This window comes from Electrophorus electricus, chromosome 14 (assembly GCF_041902795.1).
Source record: "Electrophorus electricus isolate QZ-2024a chromosome 14, ASM4190279v1, whole genome shotgun sequence".
NCBI lineage: Eukaryota > Metazoa > Chordata > Actinopteri > Gymnotiformes > Gymnotidae > Electrophorus > Electrophorus electricus.
The window spans coordinates 14,968,425-14,991,369 of record NC_137510.1 but is presented as its reverse complement, the minus strand read 5'-3'; the positions used below and the strand labels follow the sequence as shown (position 1 = coordinate 14,991,369).

Below are 22,945 nucleotides of genomic sequence, written 5' to 3'. Positions count from 1 at the left end.
CATTCATAGTTTGGGCCTTGTTTGTGCATCTGCTGATCAGATGTTCCCATCCAGCAAAAACTACACTACTATAGCATGACTAAGCTGGCTCACCCAGACTCTCCCAAGTCTTCAGAAGAAGCTACTGATCTTTTCCCTGCTTTCCTCAATTCCGTCCCTGTATTTCCACCTTTCCTCACTTTGACCACCACTGTTCCTCCACTATTTTGGGTTTAAACCACTAGATTTGTGTCTGGGGCAGTAGTCACTGGTAAACGTGCTTCTGTAAATATCTCTGTGTGGACCTTATCTCAGAATAGCCTTCATGGGCCCAGAATGAGTCTTGGCATTTCTACAAGGTACTGGTGCTGTTCTAAAGTGGACTGGGCTGACCAGAGCAAAAACACTCCATCTCTGCATTTTTCTGTTGGGTGGAGAACAAGAATTTACTGCAGATTTTCCTTAACCAAAAACAGAAGAGAAAAGTACAAAATGTCTTGATGATTTTATCATGGAAAGAAAACCATTTTGGTCAGAAAGAAAAGGTTTGATCTTAACAACATGGACACTTTAAGATAGCACATTTAAGTCTTTTTCACACATCATGAAAAAACTAAGGTGTTTTTTCCTCAAATAGGTTTCCATAGTTAGTATAGCTAGTACATTAAATGCTACAGACAATTTTTTGCTTATAAATATTGCCTTAAGATCATTTTCACACCAATATCTAAATAATGCAAATACACATTCACAAGAATAGGTCTCAACAATTCACTTCAATCTAATGCCATAGGACAATGTAGCTGGGGTTTACAGCTTTATTGGGGAAGCATTCTATTGAAGTGTGTTCTGGCACACATAAATGTAGCCCTTGCTTCCAGGCTGGACTCACAGATATTTCCCCAGTTTCTGAATTTTATCCAACAGAGAGTGCATGTCCTGCAGGCTGACCTGTGAGCTGATGATGAAGGAGTTAGCCTTGCTTCTGTGTGGCTGGCAGCCCAACGTTATGGAGCTACATGTACTCATATGCTCTTTGATCTCCAGTGCCACCTAGGGGCAGGGTTTTAAAACAGATAAGGCACATAAATGGTACCTAAAGAGGAAATTATGAAGACTTCTTTTCAAGGCAGGGTTATTTACCAGGCCAGTGCCTTGGGCCTCAGACAGCTAGGGGCCTGGAAACCTCAGGCCACAATGCTCCGCATGGCCAAGGGGAGCTGAACACTAGGTTACATAATTCATACAGAGTGAGCATACCACTCTTGACAAAGACAGTAAAACTGACCATCAAACCCACAGACCTCTCAGTGAATATAGCATGAACTGACCATTACAGCCAGCCCTCAGGATCCAAAATGCACACAACAAAACTGACCACTAGGGATCCCTAAATAATACAGCACAATTGACCACTAAGACTCCTGGACCTCTTGGCAAATGTAGTGTGAGCTGACCATTAGGACCCCTGGCCTCTTGGCACATATGGCAAAAGCAGAAACCTTAAGTCTCTTGACAAAAACAAAGCAATGATCAAAAAACTTAGACCTGCTATCAGCAATGCTAGAGTCATTGCTTTTAGTGGTAAGTATGCCCAACTTGCATGCTCATTAGTTACTACATTTATTCTTATGTTAATGTTAACACATTTCCTATTGTTTCAGCCAAAAGGCCCATGTCATATAAAGTAAGGGAGTGTGGGTATACATATGGTTTGCGCTAGTACAGCCGAGGAGATCTGCACAATGGGAAGCAGTGGGTGGTTGGGGCGTCTCCAAAGACATGTGCCCCATGACCTCGCTAACCCACAACTTAGCAATGATCCTACTGTATTCGAAGTAATCTAGCAGACTAGACACACACATATTCACCCATGTATACACAAACACTGCACATTATTTTATGTCCTCATTTTAGAGTCTATATACAGGGATGACATTCTCCTTCCGAAGAAATCTGTGTTGTTCCATTGTATACAATGCACTGGGAATGGCAGTATAGTCATTTCTTGCATCTCAGTCTTCTTCAGCCAAACTTTAAACATAACCTTAGTCTGGTCACGTCTCTAAACAGTTCCTAGCCATCTGTACATCAATTATTCAAATTCATCCTTAGAAAACCTCTCTGTAATTACAATGGATATTTTAAGTAGTTCAAAAAACAGTTTGTTGTACACTTTCCCCTGCTGTCTACCATGGTCAAGGTAAATAAACAAAATCCCTGAGTAAGCTCTCTGCAGGAAACCTTTCTATCATTTTGGAGAATACCCAGGGATGAACTAAAAAAAATCAATATTAGCCTTTTTTAAAAGTTAAACTACTGTTATTTAGTATTTTCACATGCTGGTTACGTTAGCAAGACATGCAATGTTTGGATGTATGTTGGTCAACAGAATGCCAGTACAATATCCAGTTCCTTTCTCTCATTCAACTTGTTGCAGCTCTGTGTCTCCTCTTTAGCTTATCTGTATTCCTGCTTACCATGTGAATCTTTCTCTAGAATTCAAGAATTCAGAAGCAGACATTTGTAAACTCAGGATAAAGGCAAAGAGACACAACATTCCAGTCTCAGTAATGAATGAATAAATTTCACATAATTGCCCTTGTAGCCTTATTCTCCATGCCTCACCTCGGTTAGAAGACGAAATCCGCTCCTTTATTTCACTTCTTCAGCCAAGTACCTTAAAGGCAAACGAAGAAAGTATTAAACTTTGAATTGATTCCCACCACTAGAGGGCAGGGTCACCAAAGAAGTGCAAAATAGTTCAAACACAACACATGTCCACCTCACTGCTTATTTATGGAAAACAGGATTTCCAAGACCTTTAAAGAAAGCTCTTGGCAATGTCTGAAAAACCTTTCACAAAGGTTTGATATATTCCCAATACAATATAGGCTACTTGTTCCACAGTTCATCAACCTCTGGATTATGAGAACCATTTGACTGCCAAATATCACAACCCATGTACTCTGGCTACAGTGTAGTGCACTCACTTGGACACTGTTAAAGCATTGTCCACTCTCTCCTCCAAACCCAGATTGCCTCCAGCCTGCCAATACAGCCAGAGCTATAAGGGGTTGTGGTTGAGGCCAAATCGGCCAGGCTCACTCAGTGCTGTGCTGTACCAGCAGGCATCTCTGGAGCAGACTCTGTGCCCCAGACATAGGAGTGTGAGGTTGATGTGAAGAGATGATTTAACACAATGATGGCATGAGAGCTGTCTGGTCTCACTTCACAGTCGTAGAAGTGAGGAAGGGTTGAATGAGAATTGTTGGAGAACTGAATGAAGATTGAATGAGAATCATCTGAGAAATCAGGGAGGACTGAATGAGAATGTGCGAAGTACCGTTCTGTTCCTGACTATGACCGCATTGCACTGCAGGCCAGCCATAAACATCCAGAGAGATGCCCAGGAAACAGAGTTGGCTCTGAAAAAAAAGGAATTAATAAATCAATAAATAATATATATATACACAAAGTGAAGCAATATATTACCAATAAAAATAACAGAAAGTTTAACCCAGTGAAACAGATCTTTTACCTACTAATGCCCTTCAGCAAATAACAATGCTTCTTTGATATCAGAACTCAACCACCCCAACATGCCTACAGAGAAAGAGATTCTGACACAGCGTGTGTATATAAGAATATGAGCTGGACAGAGAGACATGATATATGAAGGAAAGACAAGGGTGTAGCCTACTCACATCTACATGGAGCCATACACCATGTCTCTCAGAGACATCTGCAAATTCCTCCAGAGGATCAAAAGCACCAAGTACTATAGTTCCTGCTGTAGCATTCACCATGAAAGGAACAGCTCCTTGTACATACACATAGAGTCTCTAAAGGTCTTGCTCAGATTAATCCCTGACATTCAGTTTTTCGGACACTTCCAGTTCCATATGTATTTCAAAGCATTAAAACATCTATAGTAGGTTAGTGACACATCTGACAATTTTTCATTTTAAAATCTGCTTGCCAGATTTATATTCATACTTGCTTATCCAATCTTTTAAATCTTACTTGCAGATCCAATCTTTTAAATGACAGCATTACAGTAATATGAACAGCTTTCCCTCACAATCTATTGCATATCCATTTATTTTTCAGAATTCAGTACATATTCATTCACTGTTTCTTAGTCATTCATTTTTTGAGGTTCATTCATTCTAATCTCTGGGATGCTCTCATAATTCTCTCTATTCCTTCCTCTGTTCTGGCTTTTTGCACTTGCCACTCTAGTTCAGCAGGAATCATTTTGCCTCTGAGAGAAAGGAAACCACAACAGATAACTCACATCCTGGCATTGAGGTTAAATCAGGAGCTTCAATAGCATGAACTAACGGCAGCTCATAATACACAAGGTAATTAACATATACTGATCACCAAGTGGTCCCTGCCTTTTGTCAGATGGAATTACATTTACATTCTTGGTGCCAATTCCCAGAATTGCTGCTGCATTGGACAATGAGTCATGACCCTATAGAGAAAAAAGAAATTCAGCAAATTAATCCAAAAGCAAATGTGGCCCATATGAATTATGTATATGGTGAATCCTAAAATATGGACATCATTAAAAGATGTAAGACACTTTTCAAAAAATAAATCAGTCCAAAAATTATGTAATATTGTATAAAACATTGATATTACTAATATTGTATTGAGAATACAACACTGATAATGTTTGTAGTAGGTCTTCTCTTTCTCTCTCTCAACACACACGCACACTTAGCAGTGCCTACGCAGTACAAGCTGATGCCTGCTACCTCTGGGGATGTGAACAGGGCCAGCCTCGGCACCACACAGAAAGGGATACTGTGCAGCATTAAGGGCATAAATGCTGCTGAGACACCTATCTAGTCAACAACAAAAAGCTCAGACAGTTTTCAAGAATAAAAACACTTTACATTTCTGTACATTTCTTGAATAAGTACTATTTCTGTAGCTGGGATTAACTGTTTGTTAGCTCCTCAACCAGTAATTGGAAATTTGAAAGGATATTCCTTTTACATTCAGCTTTTATATTTATATATATTGTTCCAAAATTATGCTTAATGCCAGTTTAAATAAAGCTCTTGTGTTACGCTTCATAAGAAAATCATTACTGCACCAGGACCTTTTTATATCTTAATAATAAAATAAAATAAAAAAAAACACTTATGCACTACATTGTATAATTTCCTTTTAAGGATATGGAACTCCATGAACATGCCCCTTTAAAGAGCAGGGAATTTATGGACTTAAATAAAACTTAAATAGACTTAAATAGTGCAGTGGAATAAAACCAGACTCACTGGAGGTGAAGATGCCATCTCGCCCCTCCTCCCAGCCAAGCAGCTCAGCTAGCTTTGCTAGCACCGCCTTCTCTGACAGCACAAACACTGGAGCTGCTTCAGATGTAAACCTGCCAGCAGAGGACAGCTCAGGGGACATGAGCCAACACACTTTACTTATGGAAAGAAACACATAAATCACCACTTGAAATCAGTTTCCCTGTTTCAAAATTAATAACATCAGAGAGATCTTAATTGAGAACAGTGAAAACACATCATGAACCATAAACATGTATGTCATGGTATGGAATTGAATCAGTCATCAACATTTACATTTTAAATTGACACCCTTATGCCAAGTGACTTACATATATTTATCAGCAAATATCAAACACTACGTGCACTTACATGGGAATTAAACCCATGACCTTGGTGTTACATGCACCATGCAACTAGTAGAGCAACTTCCTCCTCACTGCAAAACAGCCCTGTTCAAATTACACTACATAAACAAAAGTATGTAGACACCCCTCTAATCCATTGCCAACAGCTGTATAGAACACATAGCTATTAAATCTCCATAGACAAACACTCAGTAGAATGGGTTGTACTGAAGAGCTCAGTAACATTAAACATGGCACTGTCAAAGGATTCCACCTTTGGTACAAGTCAGTTTGTGAAATTCTAAATCTGACCTGGTTGACTGTAAGTGCTCTTATGTGAAAAGAAAGAAACTATAATCAACATCCTCTCAGCCACAAAGTGGTAGCCCACTCAAACTCAGGTTGGGCCTGCAAAGTGTCTATGTATCATATAGCTTGCAAAAATTCCCTATCTTTTGTTGCATTACATACTACAAAGTTGCAAACTGACTTTCTTGTCCAACATCAGTGCTTGACCTCACAAATGCTCTTTTTAACTGAATGGGCACAGATTTCCACAGACACACTTCAAAACCATGTGGAAAGCCTTCCCAGAAGAGCTGCAGATGGTAGGGGCATTTTGTATTAATATCCATGGTTTTGGAACAGGATGTACAACAAGCTCTTATAGGTATGATGGTTAGGTTTCCACATATTTTTGGTCGTATAGTGTATCTAGACAAAGTCAGTTGTGAAGCCAGCTGTGTGCTTCCTTTGATGCAATTTGCTCACAGGTTTGGGTTGACTGTGTCTGCGATGGATCCACTCACTAGAGAACAGACGTCCATACCAGAACACCTCTGACTGAAGAAACGAGTATGAACTATGAAGAAAAAGCAGTTTGAAATACAAAAGGGCACCTCATCACAAGTATGAAGACTAATTACTTAAAGGTTAGGTAAAACTGCTGGGCTGGCCAGGTTTATTAGGGTAAGCTGACAATAAGTGTCCACTAAAAATCTGGGCAGCAAACAATCTGGCACCCAGTATATTGACTTAGTAAATTGGTTTGCCAGAATGAAGAATTCTAAGGAATAAGCCTTAAAACTTTAAGTGTCAGATTAAAGGGCATAAACTGAGAGGAGGGTGTGTCAGAGGGAATAGGTTGTCTGGGTGTTGATGCTGGCTTGCTGTGGTGAGCACTGTCATTCTAGATTTGGCTATATGTCACATGGTGTCTGCAGTGCTGAAGAATGTTTCAGTCATTCTCTCCCTCCTCTATCAGCTCCCGATCCAACTGTTTTTTTCAACTGGTCTGGATTGTGGTACTTGCACACACACACACACACACACACACACACACACACACACAAAGATTAAAATGTGGAGAATTATATTGCACAAAGAGAAAGATGAATACAGGTAACTCTGCAAGCAGCAAGCCAGCTTTGCTATTTGATGTCATTCTTTTTTATAACCCCACTATAGCTCTGCATTACTGAAAATGAAGCCAATAACTCCTATTCTTGACTGGTTCTTTAAGCCATCATTACCTTCTTGCCAGCAGCCTTCAATACAGCCTCCGTCATGATGTGCACAGCAACGCTGAGAACACTCCCTGGCGTGTGCTAATCCTGCAGGGCGCTGTTCACGGGAACTCCACCCACAAGCACAGAAAGAGATGACGCATGGTGAGGGCCCTCTCTGGGCCGACCTGATGGAAAGGAGACAACACGTTGCATTAAATTCACTTCTAAAATTGTTTACTTTTCTCTTATTTAATGACTCAGATCAATACAACTTGTGTGTGATTAACTGATATGTACATGGAGAGAGAGCAATAACAATTAACAATTAGTAATATCCACTGTTATTAAGATGACACTAACTTGTTCTTGATTAACAGAACGTAATAAACAGAACGGCGGAGATTGTTTTGATTTTCGCCCACAAACACCAACACCAGCAGTTCAGATATGGTGAGTTACAACTTGTAAACAACATGTAATACTGCTGGATTGTCGTGACTAGTTGTACAAGATAAGTTGTACAAGATAACAAATTACTGAACGAAATGATGCATTATGTCAGCAGACCTAGTAGTATAACTCTGTGACAGGAGCCATCTCTGTAACAACTTAAACAGGTTCCCATCTTTCACAAAATCTTGCAGAATATTTCATGATCTCAGGTGCTGTTCCACAACAAAAGTGGAACATCACACATCATGATGACATAGCATGTGACTCTGAGGCCAAAGTCATTAGTAACGTCTGGTGAAACGTACTACTGCCATTTGAAAAACAACGGACAAAAACAACATTTAGTTTTTATTTATGTTTTTTATTTGGCTTGACGTCACATTTAAGAACCGCGTTGTTAAAATAGTGTGCAACTAAAACTTTCCACCATTGTATTAAAAAACCAGCCTACATTAAATAGTAACAATCTGTTTAGCATTTTCCCTTTGACACCTGGGGGCATTTTACAACCATAGTATAACTGATTACCTCACAGGTAGCAAAGAGTACAGACAAGTTGTATATTATACCTGACAATACATGTTTTGTTAGAGATTGCACCAAGGATGTGTGGCATGACACAACAGAGATTTCTGAGAATTGATTCACTGATTTAGGATTTTAGCCATATGAATTTACAGTTGAGTGAACTCTTCCCTCTTTTTCTTCTAAACTAAGTGTGTGAGGGCAATCTCTCTACACATAGAAATATGAATGTGCAAAGTTGTGCAAAGCAAAGTTGAAATAAATCTATCCTCTCTAAACTGATGAATATATTCTAAATGTCCTTGATATAGGTATTCGACATATTAATCCCAGCGAGGCCGGAAATCTGGAATATAGATGGTTCGTTTAAATGCTCATGTTGAGGCAAACCATTTCTGGGGTTGATCTAAACAATTTTGTCATGGATGGAGAAAAAAGAAGCAGGATGTTTTACGGTGTTGTACATATATCGTTGGGTCAGTACAAGGCTATAAATCATGCTGGAATAGTGTGTGTGCAGTACATTAGCACTGATTTTAGTTTGCATCTAAAAGTCCTTAATTTGGTGTGAAACTGCCAACTGACCTGACTAAAGTCAAACTGCTTATTGTGCTAGCACACCAAACAAAAACAAAAATCACTAATAATACGTTGATTCCTGTATTCTACCTAAACCTTGTTCACATGACTTTATTAAAATATTTAACTATTAAGTTGTTCAAAAATAAATAAATAAATAAATGGATGAATAAATAAAAACAATGCCTCAGCTGTATTACACCTTTAGAGATCCATCAAAGAGAATGAAGGAAATTCCCATATGTATAAATTACACTTTCTCTGTAAGGTTGTCATTCCATGAACACAGTGATGTGTTTTGAAGTAAAAAAAAAAAAAAAAAAAAAAACTCTCAGGAAAACTGGACAGTAGCCATAACTGGGTTCAAGAGAAAGCTTGTGTGAATACTTAAGAAATTCATAAGTGTCCAGCCTTCTTATTTCAAACTACTTTATTTTTCTGAAGTATCATTAATTGTTGATATAACACTACAGAGGCAGTTTTTAAATGGTTTGTCTGCAAAAGATATCCATTTTTTCATTACTCAGACCCTCAAGGCTGTTTAATGATATTTTAGTGTGAGGAAAAAAGAGATTCGGAGTGAGAAGTCTTAATAGCATAAACTATGGAAAGGGTAACTAAAGATCACACACATCATTAAGATAGTAGAAACATTTTTGTTATACTAATTAACTAAAAGGAAAAAGACAAACTAACCAAACACACACACTTACACAAATCAACTAAATACAACACTTAAGTTTTCAATTAAATTATCCCCATGAGAGTCGTCAGCGTCCTTCTCTCCTGTCCACAACACTCCCTAATCCAGTGGCTGACGCCACATATCCAGCCACCAAGGCTCAAACCACAGATATATCTAAGGGTCAGACATCCTAGCTGTTAAGAATTCAATGAAAGAATTCAAATACATTCAGGAATGCATTTCATTCCAAGCCATCTTTTTTATACCCTACACCTCCCATTCCTCCTATTGACCACTAGATGTCAAACTTGACATACCATTACACCTTCCATCTTAAGAAAGAAACCACTGACAAGTACTTAGCATGAACCTGTTTGGTGAGGTATCGGCTAGCACCTCATAGTTTTTTAAGTGACATTAGCTTCATAGCTCCAGTGTAAAACTAAAATGCATTTTTGGGTACCAAACAGGCTTGAGTAACTGAACTGGGAGTAAAGGAAATTGTGTACATTGATTTATTATCAAATGATCACTTTAAAGGCTTTTGGATGGTGTTATGTCTCACCTTGACATGTTCTATGAAACTACAGTACAAAAAGGATGGTGGTGGAGTATATACAACTCATTGGAAAGGATTAACAGTTGCTAGGCAATACCGGTTTTTTTCTGCACCTGCTTCTCTAACACTTGCCCACTGTACAATAAATAATAGTTTTGACCATGGACACACCATGTGTGAATGTACAATTTCTTGAAGAAAAAAAAAAGTGGATGACATGGATCTTGAGACAAAACAGCTGGACAAATGACCATAGACTAAATGACCAAGACAATAGATAAGATCAAATAAGCACACAAATAAATAAATCTAACTTTAAATTCAGGAGGTTCCACTATTAAAACGAAGTGTAGGATGGTTTCTACACAGAACCATTTTTATAGGAGCTTTACCTGCATATAAAATGACAAATTTTCTCTCAAATCTTGGAATATTAATGAATCGTCGACACCCAGAGACAGGATGCAAGAATTACGTTATACATAATTGATTCAGAAGGCAAGAATTATGAAAGAGACATGAACCAAGAATCAGCTTCAGCATAGGCCCCTCTACCTGCTGGATGTTGATGACAAAGCTGACAGCCGTTCACCAAGTTTATTAACGTGAACACACAAATGCAGTTTCTAAATGGTTTGTCTGCAAAAGATATCCATTTTTTCATTACTCAGACCCTCAAGGCTGTTTAATGATATTTTAGTGTGAGGAAAAAAGAGATTCGGAGTGAGAAGTCTTAATAGCATAAACTATGGAAAGGGTAACTAAAGATCACACACATCATTAAGATAGTAGAAACATTTTTGTTATACTAGTTAACTAAAAGGAAAAAGACAAACTAACCAAACATACACACTTACACAAATCAACTAAATACAAAACTTAAGTTTTCAATTAAATTATCCCCATGAGTCCTCAGCGTCCTTCTCTCCTGTCCACAACACTCCCTAATCCAGTGGCTGACGCCACATATCCAGCAACCAAGGCTCAAACCAGATATATCTAGGGGTGTAGGATGTGTACAGGATGTTGACGACAAAGCTCAGACAGCCGTTCACTAAGTTTATTAACGTGAACACACAACAGCCTTCAGTCAAGTAGCTCGAAACTGGGTAGGCCTATATTTGCAAGCATTTTCTACAATAAACGTATAGATTCATACGACTATTCAAATATAACTTGCCTATATACGGTAATTCGACATTTATAAATAAGCATAAAAGACCTAAGCTATCTTGACGATAAGGTTAGCTCGATTGAAATCTGTGCTGCTAATTTACATCCTTCTCTAGTAACCAGACTTGCTCCCAAGGCATTGATATCTATCTAACTAGCTAACAGTCGTGTTTGTCTCTCCAGCTAACTAAATCCATTTACTTCATTGGATCACAGCTCCGCCGCGCAGCGACGTCAGTTTTGCTGGTTGGTCACACAAAGCGGCCATGAAAGCAACTGCGACTTAGCATTTGTCGTTTTTGCTCCACACATCTAACCGAGATTGTTTGACAAGTATTCAGGGTGTGAGTTCTGACCTCATTGGCCAATACTGCTGTCTATCAAGGTTGCACTCGCAGGGGATTGGCTTTTATTAACGGCCACGTGACACTCATAGTCGTACCTGTCTCGCTGTGAGAGGCTGAAGGTTCTTCCTGATGCCTCGTGCCAGCCCGCCCACCCTCCTGAAGGAACTAGTAGAGCTCGTGTACCGAGTGATACAAGCCGGCTAGCATGCCGCTCAAACATAGAATTGACTTCAAATAAATAGCGGTAGACATATAAGTTTTCTGTGCTGGAATAGTGGTTAATTGTGGAAATAAAGACAGGGAAGTAGTAGAGGGTTAGACGGAACGAGTGCGTGGCTGTGGAAAGCTCTTCCTGACTAATTCCAGCGCGGCTCACGCAGAACATGGCGGAGCACCACACTGTCTCCGAATGCAAGCACAAAGCAAATCCGAATGCTGGGGGCTCGCTCTCGGGCAATGGTCGATCCAACACCGCGGCTGGATGTGCTGGCGGAGGCCTCTCCGGTGGATTGACACAGCCGGCGGGATGGCAGTCCCTCCTGTCATTCACCATTCTCTTCTTGGCATGGCTAGCAGGATTCAGCTCAAGGCTTTTTGCAGTGATTCGATTCGAGAGCATCATCCATGAGTTTGACCCTTGGTAAGTAAAGGCTAGCTAGCTAACTCGCTAATAATGTTGCTAGGTTACCGTTTTTAAAAATGCGTATAGCTAGCTAGGTAATATTTTTAACATGGTGCATATTTGCTAATTGAACTGCGTGCAAACTAGCTATGCTAGTGAAATAAACTGAGTAACTTAGCAGAGCATTTCACTGCCAACTTTCAAAGCTAACTAGCTAACCTAGCTAGTTAGGTGACAGGGTAGTAAGTGAACTGGTGTCTTCCTTCTTGATGAGGACACGGACCTGTTTCCGTAGCTACGTTATGCTAGCTAGATAGCTGTCCTAGCTAATCTTTTGCAGTATTGGCATACATGCACTGTGAGGACAACATAGACAGTAGCTAAATATAGTCTTGTAGGTGTCTGTATTGGTGGCTGAGATTTAGTTTTTAATACAATTTTATGATGTCAAGAGAACATGCATGTTATTGACATCTGAGGATTTGGGATTCTTATTCATATTGACAAATTGGGTTTCTTATTGCAAGCTCAATAAGGAATTAAACATTCATCTTTTCTACCCCTTATAGCTAGTATATAGTTAGAAGAGCTAACTTGATTTACAATATACGTTCATATTCATGTGTCCTAAGGTTTTACTTTTTAATCTTATCAGCGGCGAAAGGTGTTAACAAAATAGTCTTGTTTCACCATTAATTTAAATTAATGAATGGTGAGGCAATAGAATTGTAATTAAATTTTTATTTGCAAGCATATTTTAATTTTTTTTTAATTTTGGCCCTTACTGTTTATATAAATTACACATTCAGACGTTCCTGATAAACACCATTAGAAAATCCAAACACTGACCCATAAACAATTATTGCATTGAACAATTATCATTCCCAGTTTTATTAAATTTCGAGATTGAAGAGTTTGTAATCTGTTCTGTGTTTTAGTAGTGGCAGATGTTTGTTTGCTTCGTCCTCTTTTTATAGAAGCACAGCATATGCTGAAGGGCAACTCTTCATACTCCTAGCCTCAGACAATATCAGCAATAACTCTTTTCTCAGAAATTAACTAAATGCACAAAGTGTATACAGTCTTTGATATTGATTATTTTTGAAAATAAATAGGTGTTCAGGAGCTTTTGTAGGCTCTGTTTTATGTGTTTTGCTAATCACACAAACTTGGTGCAAAGGAGATAAAACACCCTGCTGTATCTCACTTGTCTGCTGTACCTTTTAAAAACTTTCTCTCAGGCTAATTGGAAGAGTGTAATTGTTAGTGAGGGTATTTATAGGCCATAGACAGGAAGTAGCGTCTCTTGCACTGAAATAGATATATGAATCATTTCAAAGTGTAGGTTAAAACCTGCATGTTTTTTTTCTGTAAAAGGAAAAAGGTAAATGTTTAAGGCAGTCTTGTAGGTAATCAGTGGTGGATTAAATGTTGGGCTTTTTTGTTTGCTTTTTGTTTTTGTTCTAGTTTTGTTTTGGTTTTTTGGACAATGTTATACTTGATCCACTCCTTATTTTGCATAGTCTGTAATAATATAGCATAATAACATAATTCTCATTACTCTAGATATCTGTAATGGGTAAACTGTTGGGCCTTGATGTATGGGAAGTGAGTTAGTGTTCAACCAGACAAGCAAGCCCATGACATGCAAAATGGTCCTTTGTACTTATACTCTTGTGGATAATGTGCCTACTCTGTAGGCTTGCATTATTTGCCTATACTCTAATTGGTGCCCTTGTAATGTTCATAAATAACACGTTATTAAGACAGACATATTAATTGAAGTTAATGCCTTCCTATTTTTCCAGCATACTCACATACTGTAAAGCATACAGCACTACTTGCTGAATGGTTTTCTTTAAGTCTTTTGTTATGACTGAACTGTCAGGTTTCATTACTAAGCCACCAGATTGCAGTCACTCAAATGTACTTATGTTCTTGAATCTATACAATGGATTTTTGCTTACATGAGTTATACATACTTCATTTGATAACAGACATTAGGTGTAATAGTAGGACATTAAGCAATTTTTGATTCTACAACTAGTGTAAGCAAGTGACTGTTACTAGCAATAAAATGGTCTTTAAAATGGTTAAATTACCATTAGCTTGGTAGTGGCAGATATTGAGTCACATACTGTGCTGTGACTTACTTTTGAAGGTTCAGCAAATTAGATTAAAGCATACCATAGGTTTAACTTTATTTCTGACTAGAAAGCTTTTAGCTGCTTAACCTACCTTTTAGTGGAACATTGTGTAAAAAAAAATAAAATAAAATACTAGGAATGATATTAGACATGTTTGTTTAATTACACTCAGGCCTAGCTAATATAATCATTAAAAGTAAACTTGAATATCCTGTGTGTTTACTTTCACACTTATTTGGTTCTTGAAATCACATTTCAGTATAGTTTGTTTATAGATGGTTTTATCTGCAAATAACAATGGTGCTCTTCATCGAGACTGAAAGGCCACTGGACTAGTGTCATGCAGATAGAATGTGGGTCATTCAAACAACTGTTACAGCCTTTCAAAACAAATGCTGCTATTGATGTGATGTATTGGATTCTTCAGAATTGGGTTTGGTTATACTGCCTGGGTCCACGTATGGCTTCAAAATCAGCCTTTTTATGTCACAGAGATAACCATATCCTGTATAATGGCAAATCATTATTTAAACAACACCCTTCAAAACTATATTTCAGATGAAGGGGCATTATGTATATTTAAAAAATGATGTGTTGGTTATGTAAATTCTAATCTAAAACTGTAGACTGACTGTTTTGTTTTTCAATTATGCCTCGCAAATGTGTAGAATCTTCTTTTAAATATCACTTTGGAATGGCAAGGTTCCTAGTTACAGGCCCTAGTGATCTGGTATGTATTGAAATGGTGCTGTGTAATTCTTCTGTGTTTAGAATATTTCAAAACCAAGGACTCCACAGCAGTTATAGTTTAAGTTGTTTTATGCTATGTGCACCCAACTCACATTTTTTAACATTTAAAAACTGAGCTCAAGAAAATGGTTGTTCTATGAAAAATGCCCAAATATTTCATTTTTTTTAAACTGTTTTCATAGAGCTAGTTCTGCTAATAGCTCTGCTAATAACTCTTAATAGGTTATAGGAATGAGGTGAAAATTTCATAAACCTTTTAAAACTCATTTATACACACTGAAAACTGAAGTATCAACTTCAGTTTAAATAAATAAAAAAAAAAAATGACCAATACTATTTATTGTTTTAGTTAGAACTAGGCCTATTTAATCTGAAATGCAACTGTATAACAATAGTAGTAAAGACAAGGTATTTACTTCCATAGTAAAAAAAAAAAAAGTGATCATAAACCTATTTGAATTTAATAAAATTTGAACCTTATTGTCTACTATATCATTAAACTTGTAAATGGAGTTGTAAATTGAGGCTGTCTGCAACTGCCAGTTCATTTTGATGGCATTGCTGCAAATACTTTACTTTTTTAAAATGGCGCATTAACTTGCATCATTAAAAGGTTTTCAGGAGAGTCATCATTTTGACACCACATAACAGGTTTGTGTGCGTGCGTCTGTGCGTGCGTCTGTGCGTGCGTCTGTGCGCGTCTGTGTGTGTGTGTGTGTGTGTGTCAGCCACTGTCTCTCTGATTCTCTCAAGTGGGTGTGTCTTTGTAATAAGTATCACAAAAGAAGTCAAATGCATGGCTTGGTTGTATGTGATGTATGAAAAGACATTATCGTGCATTGAATGCATGTTATAATTCTAAAACACCAAATGGTGTGTGTGTGTTTGTGTGTTTATAGTTGTGCCTTACTGGGAAGCCTTGGCCACATTTTAGCCTGGGGTTTCATTGATTAAAAATCACAAATGGCTTTCCCTGGCTCTCAGATTTGTTCCATCTCACCTTTACCAATAACCCAGGCCAACCATATTTAGCTAGTAGGGCCATGTGTATCATGAATCAGAGCTTATAAGGCAGGTCATTTCATGAACATTTTCTTTTAAATTATGATCCTTCTGTGTGGTTAGCCTGACTATCTTGTTAGACCTAATGAAATAATATCTGGAACCCATAACATGATGGCATAAGGAAAATGTTGTCCATTTGCTACTGTCTTGTTATCTTGGGAGCTACAACAAAAGTGTATTGGCTTTTTTTGCTTCAAGTTTCGTTAGTCACATATTTCTGCTGTTTGAGAAGAGTCGCAGAGAATTAGTTACAGCCCATTTGATGGCATGTTGTTCCAGCATTCTGCATACACAGGCATATATGTGTTGTCCACGACTTTTTATGGAAGCCAGTTAAATTTAAGCTTGCAGCAGTGGCTTTGGTAACATTAGCAAGAATTAGTACATTAAGCAGATATTATAAAATTTATCTATAGGCACACCTAATAGATGTTCCTGTGTAAAGTTAAATGTGAGGAGTTTCTCTATTTGTGGAGGGGGGAAAAAGCCAGTCCCCTAGTTCACACACTACTTACCCCAGTACAGTTGGGCTGGATATACAGATTTGTCGAATCACCTGCTAAGAGGAGGTTCTTAATCTCTCCATCACGGGCATTAAGCCACTGTATTACAAAGTGCTGATGGACACTTTTGTGCGTCTATGCATGTGTGCCCTGAGTGTGCATCTATGCAGGTTCAGTTATTTCATGGCAGTTTAAGCTGTGATGCTAGACTGCAACGGGTGAGGGTATGATATATATATATATATATTTTTTTTTTTTCCCTAATTGACACAGACTTGCTAGTTTTAAATATTAAGCTGGCTTTGCAGCCGTAGGGATGACATTATTGAAACGTAAAGGACAATATATTGGAGACTTGGACATCTGTTACTAGGGATGCTTATTTCAATTATTTGTCCTGACTGTAAACTGCCCATTATTTGCCCGTTAACCACCCATTAATATCCATGAATAAAATGTACTGATTAAAATGAATGTCTTTGAAAACAGGTTGTCAGTCATGCTGTATTTCTTAAACAGTAGAATGCAATTTTAGTAAGATTGTGGTTTAAAAGTTAAATTGTTTAAGTTTTGGAAGTGGTTTGAGGCTCAATCATCTTGCTGAACATTAGCATTGTGCTGCCCACTGGTGCAGAGAGTACTGTTTAGAAATAGCACAACAGCCTAGATCTCCTGTGTAGAAAAATATACTTAATAAATTCAGTACAAATTAAGTACATAGCCTACCTGTCATTCAGCACTGAATGATGTGTATGAAGAGAGATGCACACTTATGGCCAACTCCTACAGAAGTACTCATCTCCAGTTTCTGTCTTTAATTTATAAAACCACAGCAATCAGACAAGTGTATCTGCCTTCTCAACAGCAAGTTTAGTTTCTCTTTTGAGGTGTTACTCTGATGAAAATTGTAGTGTTCACTTGGTCACAGAGATTCACTGTATGCTCATGGTATCAGGTTTTTGGCCTTCTAATCAAGCAGACCGTGTTCTGCTGCACAATACTGAGGCAAATTTCTCTGCAAATTCATCATTTGATTTCATTTGACCTAATGTAATGTATTTTTGAAATGCATCCATTGTAAATCAGAGTTGGTCTATCCCAGTGTGTTTCAGCCCAGTACTTCACTAAGTGGTGCACATTTTTGCTCTAAAGCCAGTTCCCAGTACACATGTACCAGGTGTCCAGTGTTCTTAAAGGCACTGCATCTGTACCAGGCATTTGCTATTTTTTAATACCTTGGTTCTGCTATGGGAGCTGGAATAGAGCAGCAGTATTTACCATATGGTAAGAAGGGAAAAAAAAAAATCAGGTTCCTGTTCGAATTTTTAAGAAAAAGATATGATCATACTCTCACTTTCAGTGGCACATAACTGGTACTTTGAGCTTTATATCTTTTGTCAGTACATGCCTGAGAGATGGAGACATACAATGTCAAAGTAGTTTGTTTTTCATATTCAACCTAAAATGGTTCTGTGAAGTATTTTGTATTAACCATTATTTACCACAATATTTGTTTGCAGTCATATCTAACACTCACCTTAACAGAATGAAAGATGGGATAAAAATGTCAATGATTGTGAACCACATCTAACAGAACTGCCTGGAATGGCAGGTGAAATGTACCTGTTATGAGGCTCAGTGTTTCTTGAGTCTCTGTTTACATGACCATGAAAACTAAAATCTAAAACTCTCCTGTTTATTGAAAGATCTTTATAGTCTGTCTGCAGACTGTTTCACTCGAATATGATCAATATTGGGCTTTTAGGCTCGATAAGCTTGTTCAGCCCCTGTAGCAACACAGTCACTGCACAAAAAAAGTTTAATTATGATGCCTTCGCCTTGAGTCACGTCTCAGCATTCATAGCACATCCTCTTCCTTCTGCCAGCTCGTTGGCATCAAAGATATTCCAAGAGCGGTGCTTTATTGTATGCTCGCCTAGGAACAGGCTCCTTATCCTCATCTGGAAAACCTTCTAGATTGTTTCTCAAGGTTAATCACATCTTTTATGTTGGATTATATCTATACCCTTGTGTGTAGATTGATGGCAGGAAAGAGGGTTTGGGAGAATCATCTTATATGCACACACATACATAGATGCATACATCATTGCAGGGAAGGGGATCTGATCTGTGTTCCTCGTAGAAGTGGGACTCAGTAGGTCTTTCCTACTAGAATATTCATCTTTCAGGTCACTGAAATTCATATGATTTGGTCCTGTGTTGTCATGTTGAACAAACCTCAAACAAAACAAAGTCTAACTAGACAAAACGGCTGACTGTGCATTTATTTACAATCAAGTGTATTACAATAATTACTGCAGAGGATTAAAACATTTTTATATTAAGTATTGCAAAGCTTAATGTTTAAACTATGATTGTACTGTTTGTGGCCCATTAACAAAGTGCTGAAATACATAGTGTGTATTCATAGTGAATTCAAAACACATATTGCACCACAGTGCACTGTCATTGTTCAATTAGAAAAAAAAATGCTGTGGCTGTGATCGTCCAAAAACATCTCTCATGCGCGTCATTTGTATATCCAACATGCCTATTTCTTAAAGGCCTCATTTTTATTGAATCAATGAAATTCATAAATCATAAATCCTCCAATATATTAATCAAGGTCACCTCATTTTGCCAAGTTGTCCTCCTGCTTATGTAGTCATGTTTTTGTTTAATAATGCAATTGTTCCACTAAGTAATACCACATTAAAATGCTAGGCCAAAATTTTTAATGGCTAATTTGAAGAGCTGATATTGGTTTCTTATGGTTATGCTATGGTTTAAGCATTGATATAGGATTCTGAAGCAAGACTCTCATTTTAAGTGGTCCAATGTCAAACCCTTCTTCATTTTGTTCTCAGTCCATTGGCTGGGTCTTCATGATATTGCTAACGTGGAACTTTTTGTATAATAATTGCAAAATGTAGCTTGTGATGGCAATAGCTATTGTAGGCTACTTTTATAAGTACATTACAGATTTTTGAGAGTGCTTTTTTTTATTAGGGATGCACAATATCTGAATTATATCTGCATCTGCAGATTATTGCTTCTTAAAAAATCGGCATTGCACTCCAGAAATCAAAACAGTTGTGGTTTTGGATTGTATTGGTTAAATTATCAGATGTTTTCTGTTTTGGAGGATGCTGGGTTTCAATGACTTCTCAAACATCTTGACCCATGTTGTACCATACCAAGCTGTTGTTACTTTTCCAACATAGCCCTACTGGAGCTATACATCATGGTAGCGACTCATTCACAGGGTAACTGATGATAATGTAACATCTGTCGACTTTACCACCGACATCTGGACATCTGATGCGAGTCCTGTGAGCATCAATTTTGAATAGGCAATTTTGAAAGAATTGAATTACAGAAGGCAATTTTGCATTCCCAAGAATGTTCTGGAACACTGATGAGCTCTGCACTCTCTGGCATTTGAAATGTTGGAAACATGGAAGATTTCTAAGGAAGATTTTCTTGTTCTGTGTGACATTGCATGTATCGCAATGGTTATGGTGGAATGCAGTGTCGCGAGTTTGCCATGTTTTGCCCACACGCTAGCTGATTGTGAATAACTGTGTTCACACAGTGCAGTATCTCAGATTTAATCACGGTTAGCAGAATGATCATCTCAGAACCATCCAAACGAAGCTAGGTATGCAGTCAAAAATGGCTTCGACACGATGTTTCTACGATATGGAACAGTACATTCTACAAGTTGCAAACCCTGCTAGAAAATTAAAAGAGCGATTTGGTGCTTATGTCGCTGATTTTGAGCTACCAGCTACTTTGATGGCTACTCGGTGGAGTTTGAAAATGTAATCACACTCCTCCTTCATTTGAACAGTTAACCATAGAAATTTGTCAGTCTGAAGCCATGGCATCAACTGTGATTCGTTCAGTCAATGCACTAAACCAACTTGACTAAAAATGCTCCCTCTGACTTTGGAGTTAAAACCATCAAGATTGCTCTGTTAGAGGCTGTTAAAACAAGTTTCAGTGAGATTAGCGCAGAGCCCCTGTACTGTGTCACCACAATTGTAGACCCAAGAATACAAGGATCATTATTTTACTGCAGACATGAAACTACAAGCACATGAAATGATCTTAGCTCAGTTGGAGCAAGCATCGAGAGCAAACAAGTGAGCCACAACTAGACTGCCCACAAGAGACAAGGGATGGCGACAAGGTGTTTTCTTATGTATAGTGAAATTCTTGAAGAAACACAGGCACCTCAGGATAAACACTCAAGACAGGTGAGTTCAAAATGTTAGGAGAAAAAAGGTTTTTTTTTTTTTATTGGCTTCTGTAATGAGTGCTTTATGGTTGATTAAAATATGTACATTATATACACATTAACAAAAGTTATTTCTAAAAAGTTAACTGTTGATGCGATTATTTATTTATTTATTATTAATGTCAATATTTTTTAATTCCTGTCAGAAGCTTCAATACCAAGGAATGAAAGGCCACTTTAGTACTGGAATAACAAGAGACGATTCCCTACTATTGCCAAAGTAGCATGCAAGTTCCTATCAGATCCTTGCACTAGCACTTAGTGATCAATGAAAAGAGGAACAGACTTACAAGTGAGGCTAAGATGCTTCTGTTTGTTAAGAAAAACCTTCCTTTTGTTCTGAAAAAAATAGACTGAACTTGCAGAAAACATTTGGCTTAGATTCTGCCACTACTAACAGTTAGGAGAAGCACAAAGGCAGTGTTGAAGGACTATTATTTTTACTGTATCGTTGCTCTTTTAAAGGTCCTTGGTTTCAACTTTCATTTATTTATTTTCTATTGGTTTGAGTACATCTATTATTTTTCTTATTTAACTAAAAAGACCATTTACATTTAGCCAACTAATTTTCTCAGGAGACACCTTTAATTTTATTGTTTGTATACTGTTGTATACAGAGAAACTGGTGCCATTTTTGAAATTGCTGCAGAGAAGTTCAATACAGTGATATCGGGACCAGTGCAATGGCCATAACATTTTTTTTTTTTAAAGCTGTTACTCATTTGTTTCTCTTCATGCATATTTCTAACCTGAGCATTTTGTATAGAGGAGAGTGTAAAAGCAAATACATTTTTAGTAAAACATCATAATAGATTATGGTTATATAGAATACATTTCTGAACTATACCACTATATTCAGGCTTTTATATAAAGCTGCTCAATAAAGATAACAGGCATTAACTTTTTAACATGACATATCAAAGCAAATGGTAATTGATGGTGTAGGCTGGCTCTTAAACTCTAATATAATGTAGCTATACTAATATCTGCTGTATACCAATATTGAGGTATTTGTTGTGGCTGGGTATTAAGCTAACAGCATATAAACTAAATAGTTAGATGAATGTGTGAATGTAAATGTAATGATAATGGTATACAAAAACTATAGATCAATAGTACCTGTAACAGTAATAGTTGAATATTACTTGAGTGTTGTGGAGTGGCAAAACATCAGAACATCTCTCTGAAAAACCTTTGAGAGAGTGTGATTTTATTAGTCTTTTTTTGTGCATGTTAAGAGTTTGTGTCATATCGGTAGTCAGACGAGATCTTGTAAGAAGCAACCCTTACAAAAATATGATGGATTTATTATTAACTCCTAGTGTTTATAATCACATTCCAAAGCCCTGTTTCAGCAGCTTACAGCTCTTTGATCAGCCGGCATATGTTAAGTTTCTTATTGTAAGTTAAAACAAATATTTGCCTGTCAAAATATCATTAAGGAGGTTGATATTAAACAGTCTTTTTCTGTTTATTAATGTTATCTTCTAAATTACCTAAGGTGTGTGTTTTAAAAGAATTTCTAGTTTCAGGTGTCCTTCTGAAAATTCAATTTTCTGATGAGAAGTTAGGCAGGATGGGGGCTCAATTTGTTTTTCATTTGTTTAAAAAAAAGAATAATAGTTTTGTGTCTGGGATGGATAGTCTATTTTAGCTAAGACTGAAAATTAGCTGTAGGACTACAGTAATAGATTTTTTTAGTAACTGAGTATTGTCAATTACTCCATTGTTTGAGTAATCACATAGGAAATGCTTTTACTTTATTAAAGAGCAACAGAAACTGTACAAAAGAGAATATAAGACTGGTCTCTTAAATTGAACAACTCATTAGTTGCTGTTTTAGAAAAATCAACATTTTTACTGTTAATGCAGAGTATCTGTCAAGGTTAAACCCAATTTGTTGAATTTATGTGCCATATTACATTGAATTTTGAATAAAACATTTTCTGAAGTGCCAAATTAATAAACAAAATAATTTGTTTAAAATTATTTTAATGTATCCATGATGCTTTTAATTTAACCTTTTTTAATTTTCACATTTTTCAAGATGGGTGTGAAACACCCCTTTGTGAATGCAGTCATTAAACA

General features: G+C 37.3%; 2 protein-coding genes across 9 annotated transcripts in view; one reads left to right on the top strand and one right to left on the bottom strand.

Moving 5' to 3' along the window:
* Window positions 1–42: 42 nt before the first annotated feature.
* LOC145651203 (acidic amino acid decarboxylase GADL1-like) lies at window positions 43–11,687 on the bottom strand. Of its 5 annotated transcripts, XM_081696644.1 has the most exons (8): window positions 11,563–11,687; window positions 6,410–7,331; window positions 5,277–5,386; window positions 3,521–4,838; window positions 3,326–3,407; window positions 2,973–3,128; window positions 2,608–2,659; window positions 43–2,474 (listed from the first exon to the last, which is right to left on the bottom strand). In XM_081696644.1, exons 2-4 carry the CDS (start codon window positions 6,463–6,465, stop codon window positions 4,711–4,713), a joined length of 294 nt encoding a protein of 97 aa, XP_081552770.1. In that variant the 5' UTR covers window positions 6,466–7,331; window positions 11,563–11,687; the 3' UTR covers window positions 43–2,474; window positions 2,608–2,659; window positions 2,973–3,128; window positions 3,326–3,407; window positions 3,521–4,710. The 5 variants fall into 5 exon arrangements, 1 of the variants encoding a protein (XP_081552770.1); XR_014117000.1 differs by having other exon boundaries at window positions 43–1,032; window positions 2,460–2,474; window positions 3,521–7,331; window positions 11,563–11,636; XR_014116998.1 differs by having other exon boundaries at window positions 3,521–3,602; window positions 3,687–7,331; window positions 11,563–11,636.
* stt3b (STT3 oligosaccharyltransferase complex catalytic subunit B) overlaps window positions 11,648–22,945 on the top strand; it is a 31,249-nt gene continuing 19,951 nt past the window's right edge. For 2 of the 4 annotated variants that reach the window (XR_014116996.1, XM_081696635.1), the window contains exon 1: window positions 11,649–12,107. Coding sequence is in view for 3 of the 4 variants with exons in the window: in XM_081696635.1 (XP_081552761.1) it covers window positions 11,851–12,107 (257 nt within the window). In the remaining variant the exon portion in view is untranslated. Of the gene's footprint in view, window positions 12,108–22,945 lie in introns of all 4 variants that reach the window. The other 2 variants (XM_081696636.1, XM_027019259.3) reach the window with 2 other exon arrangements.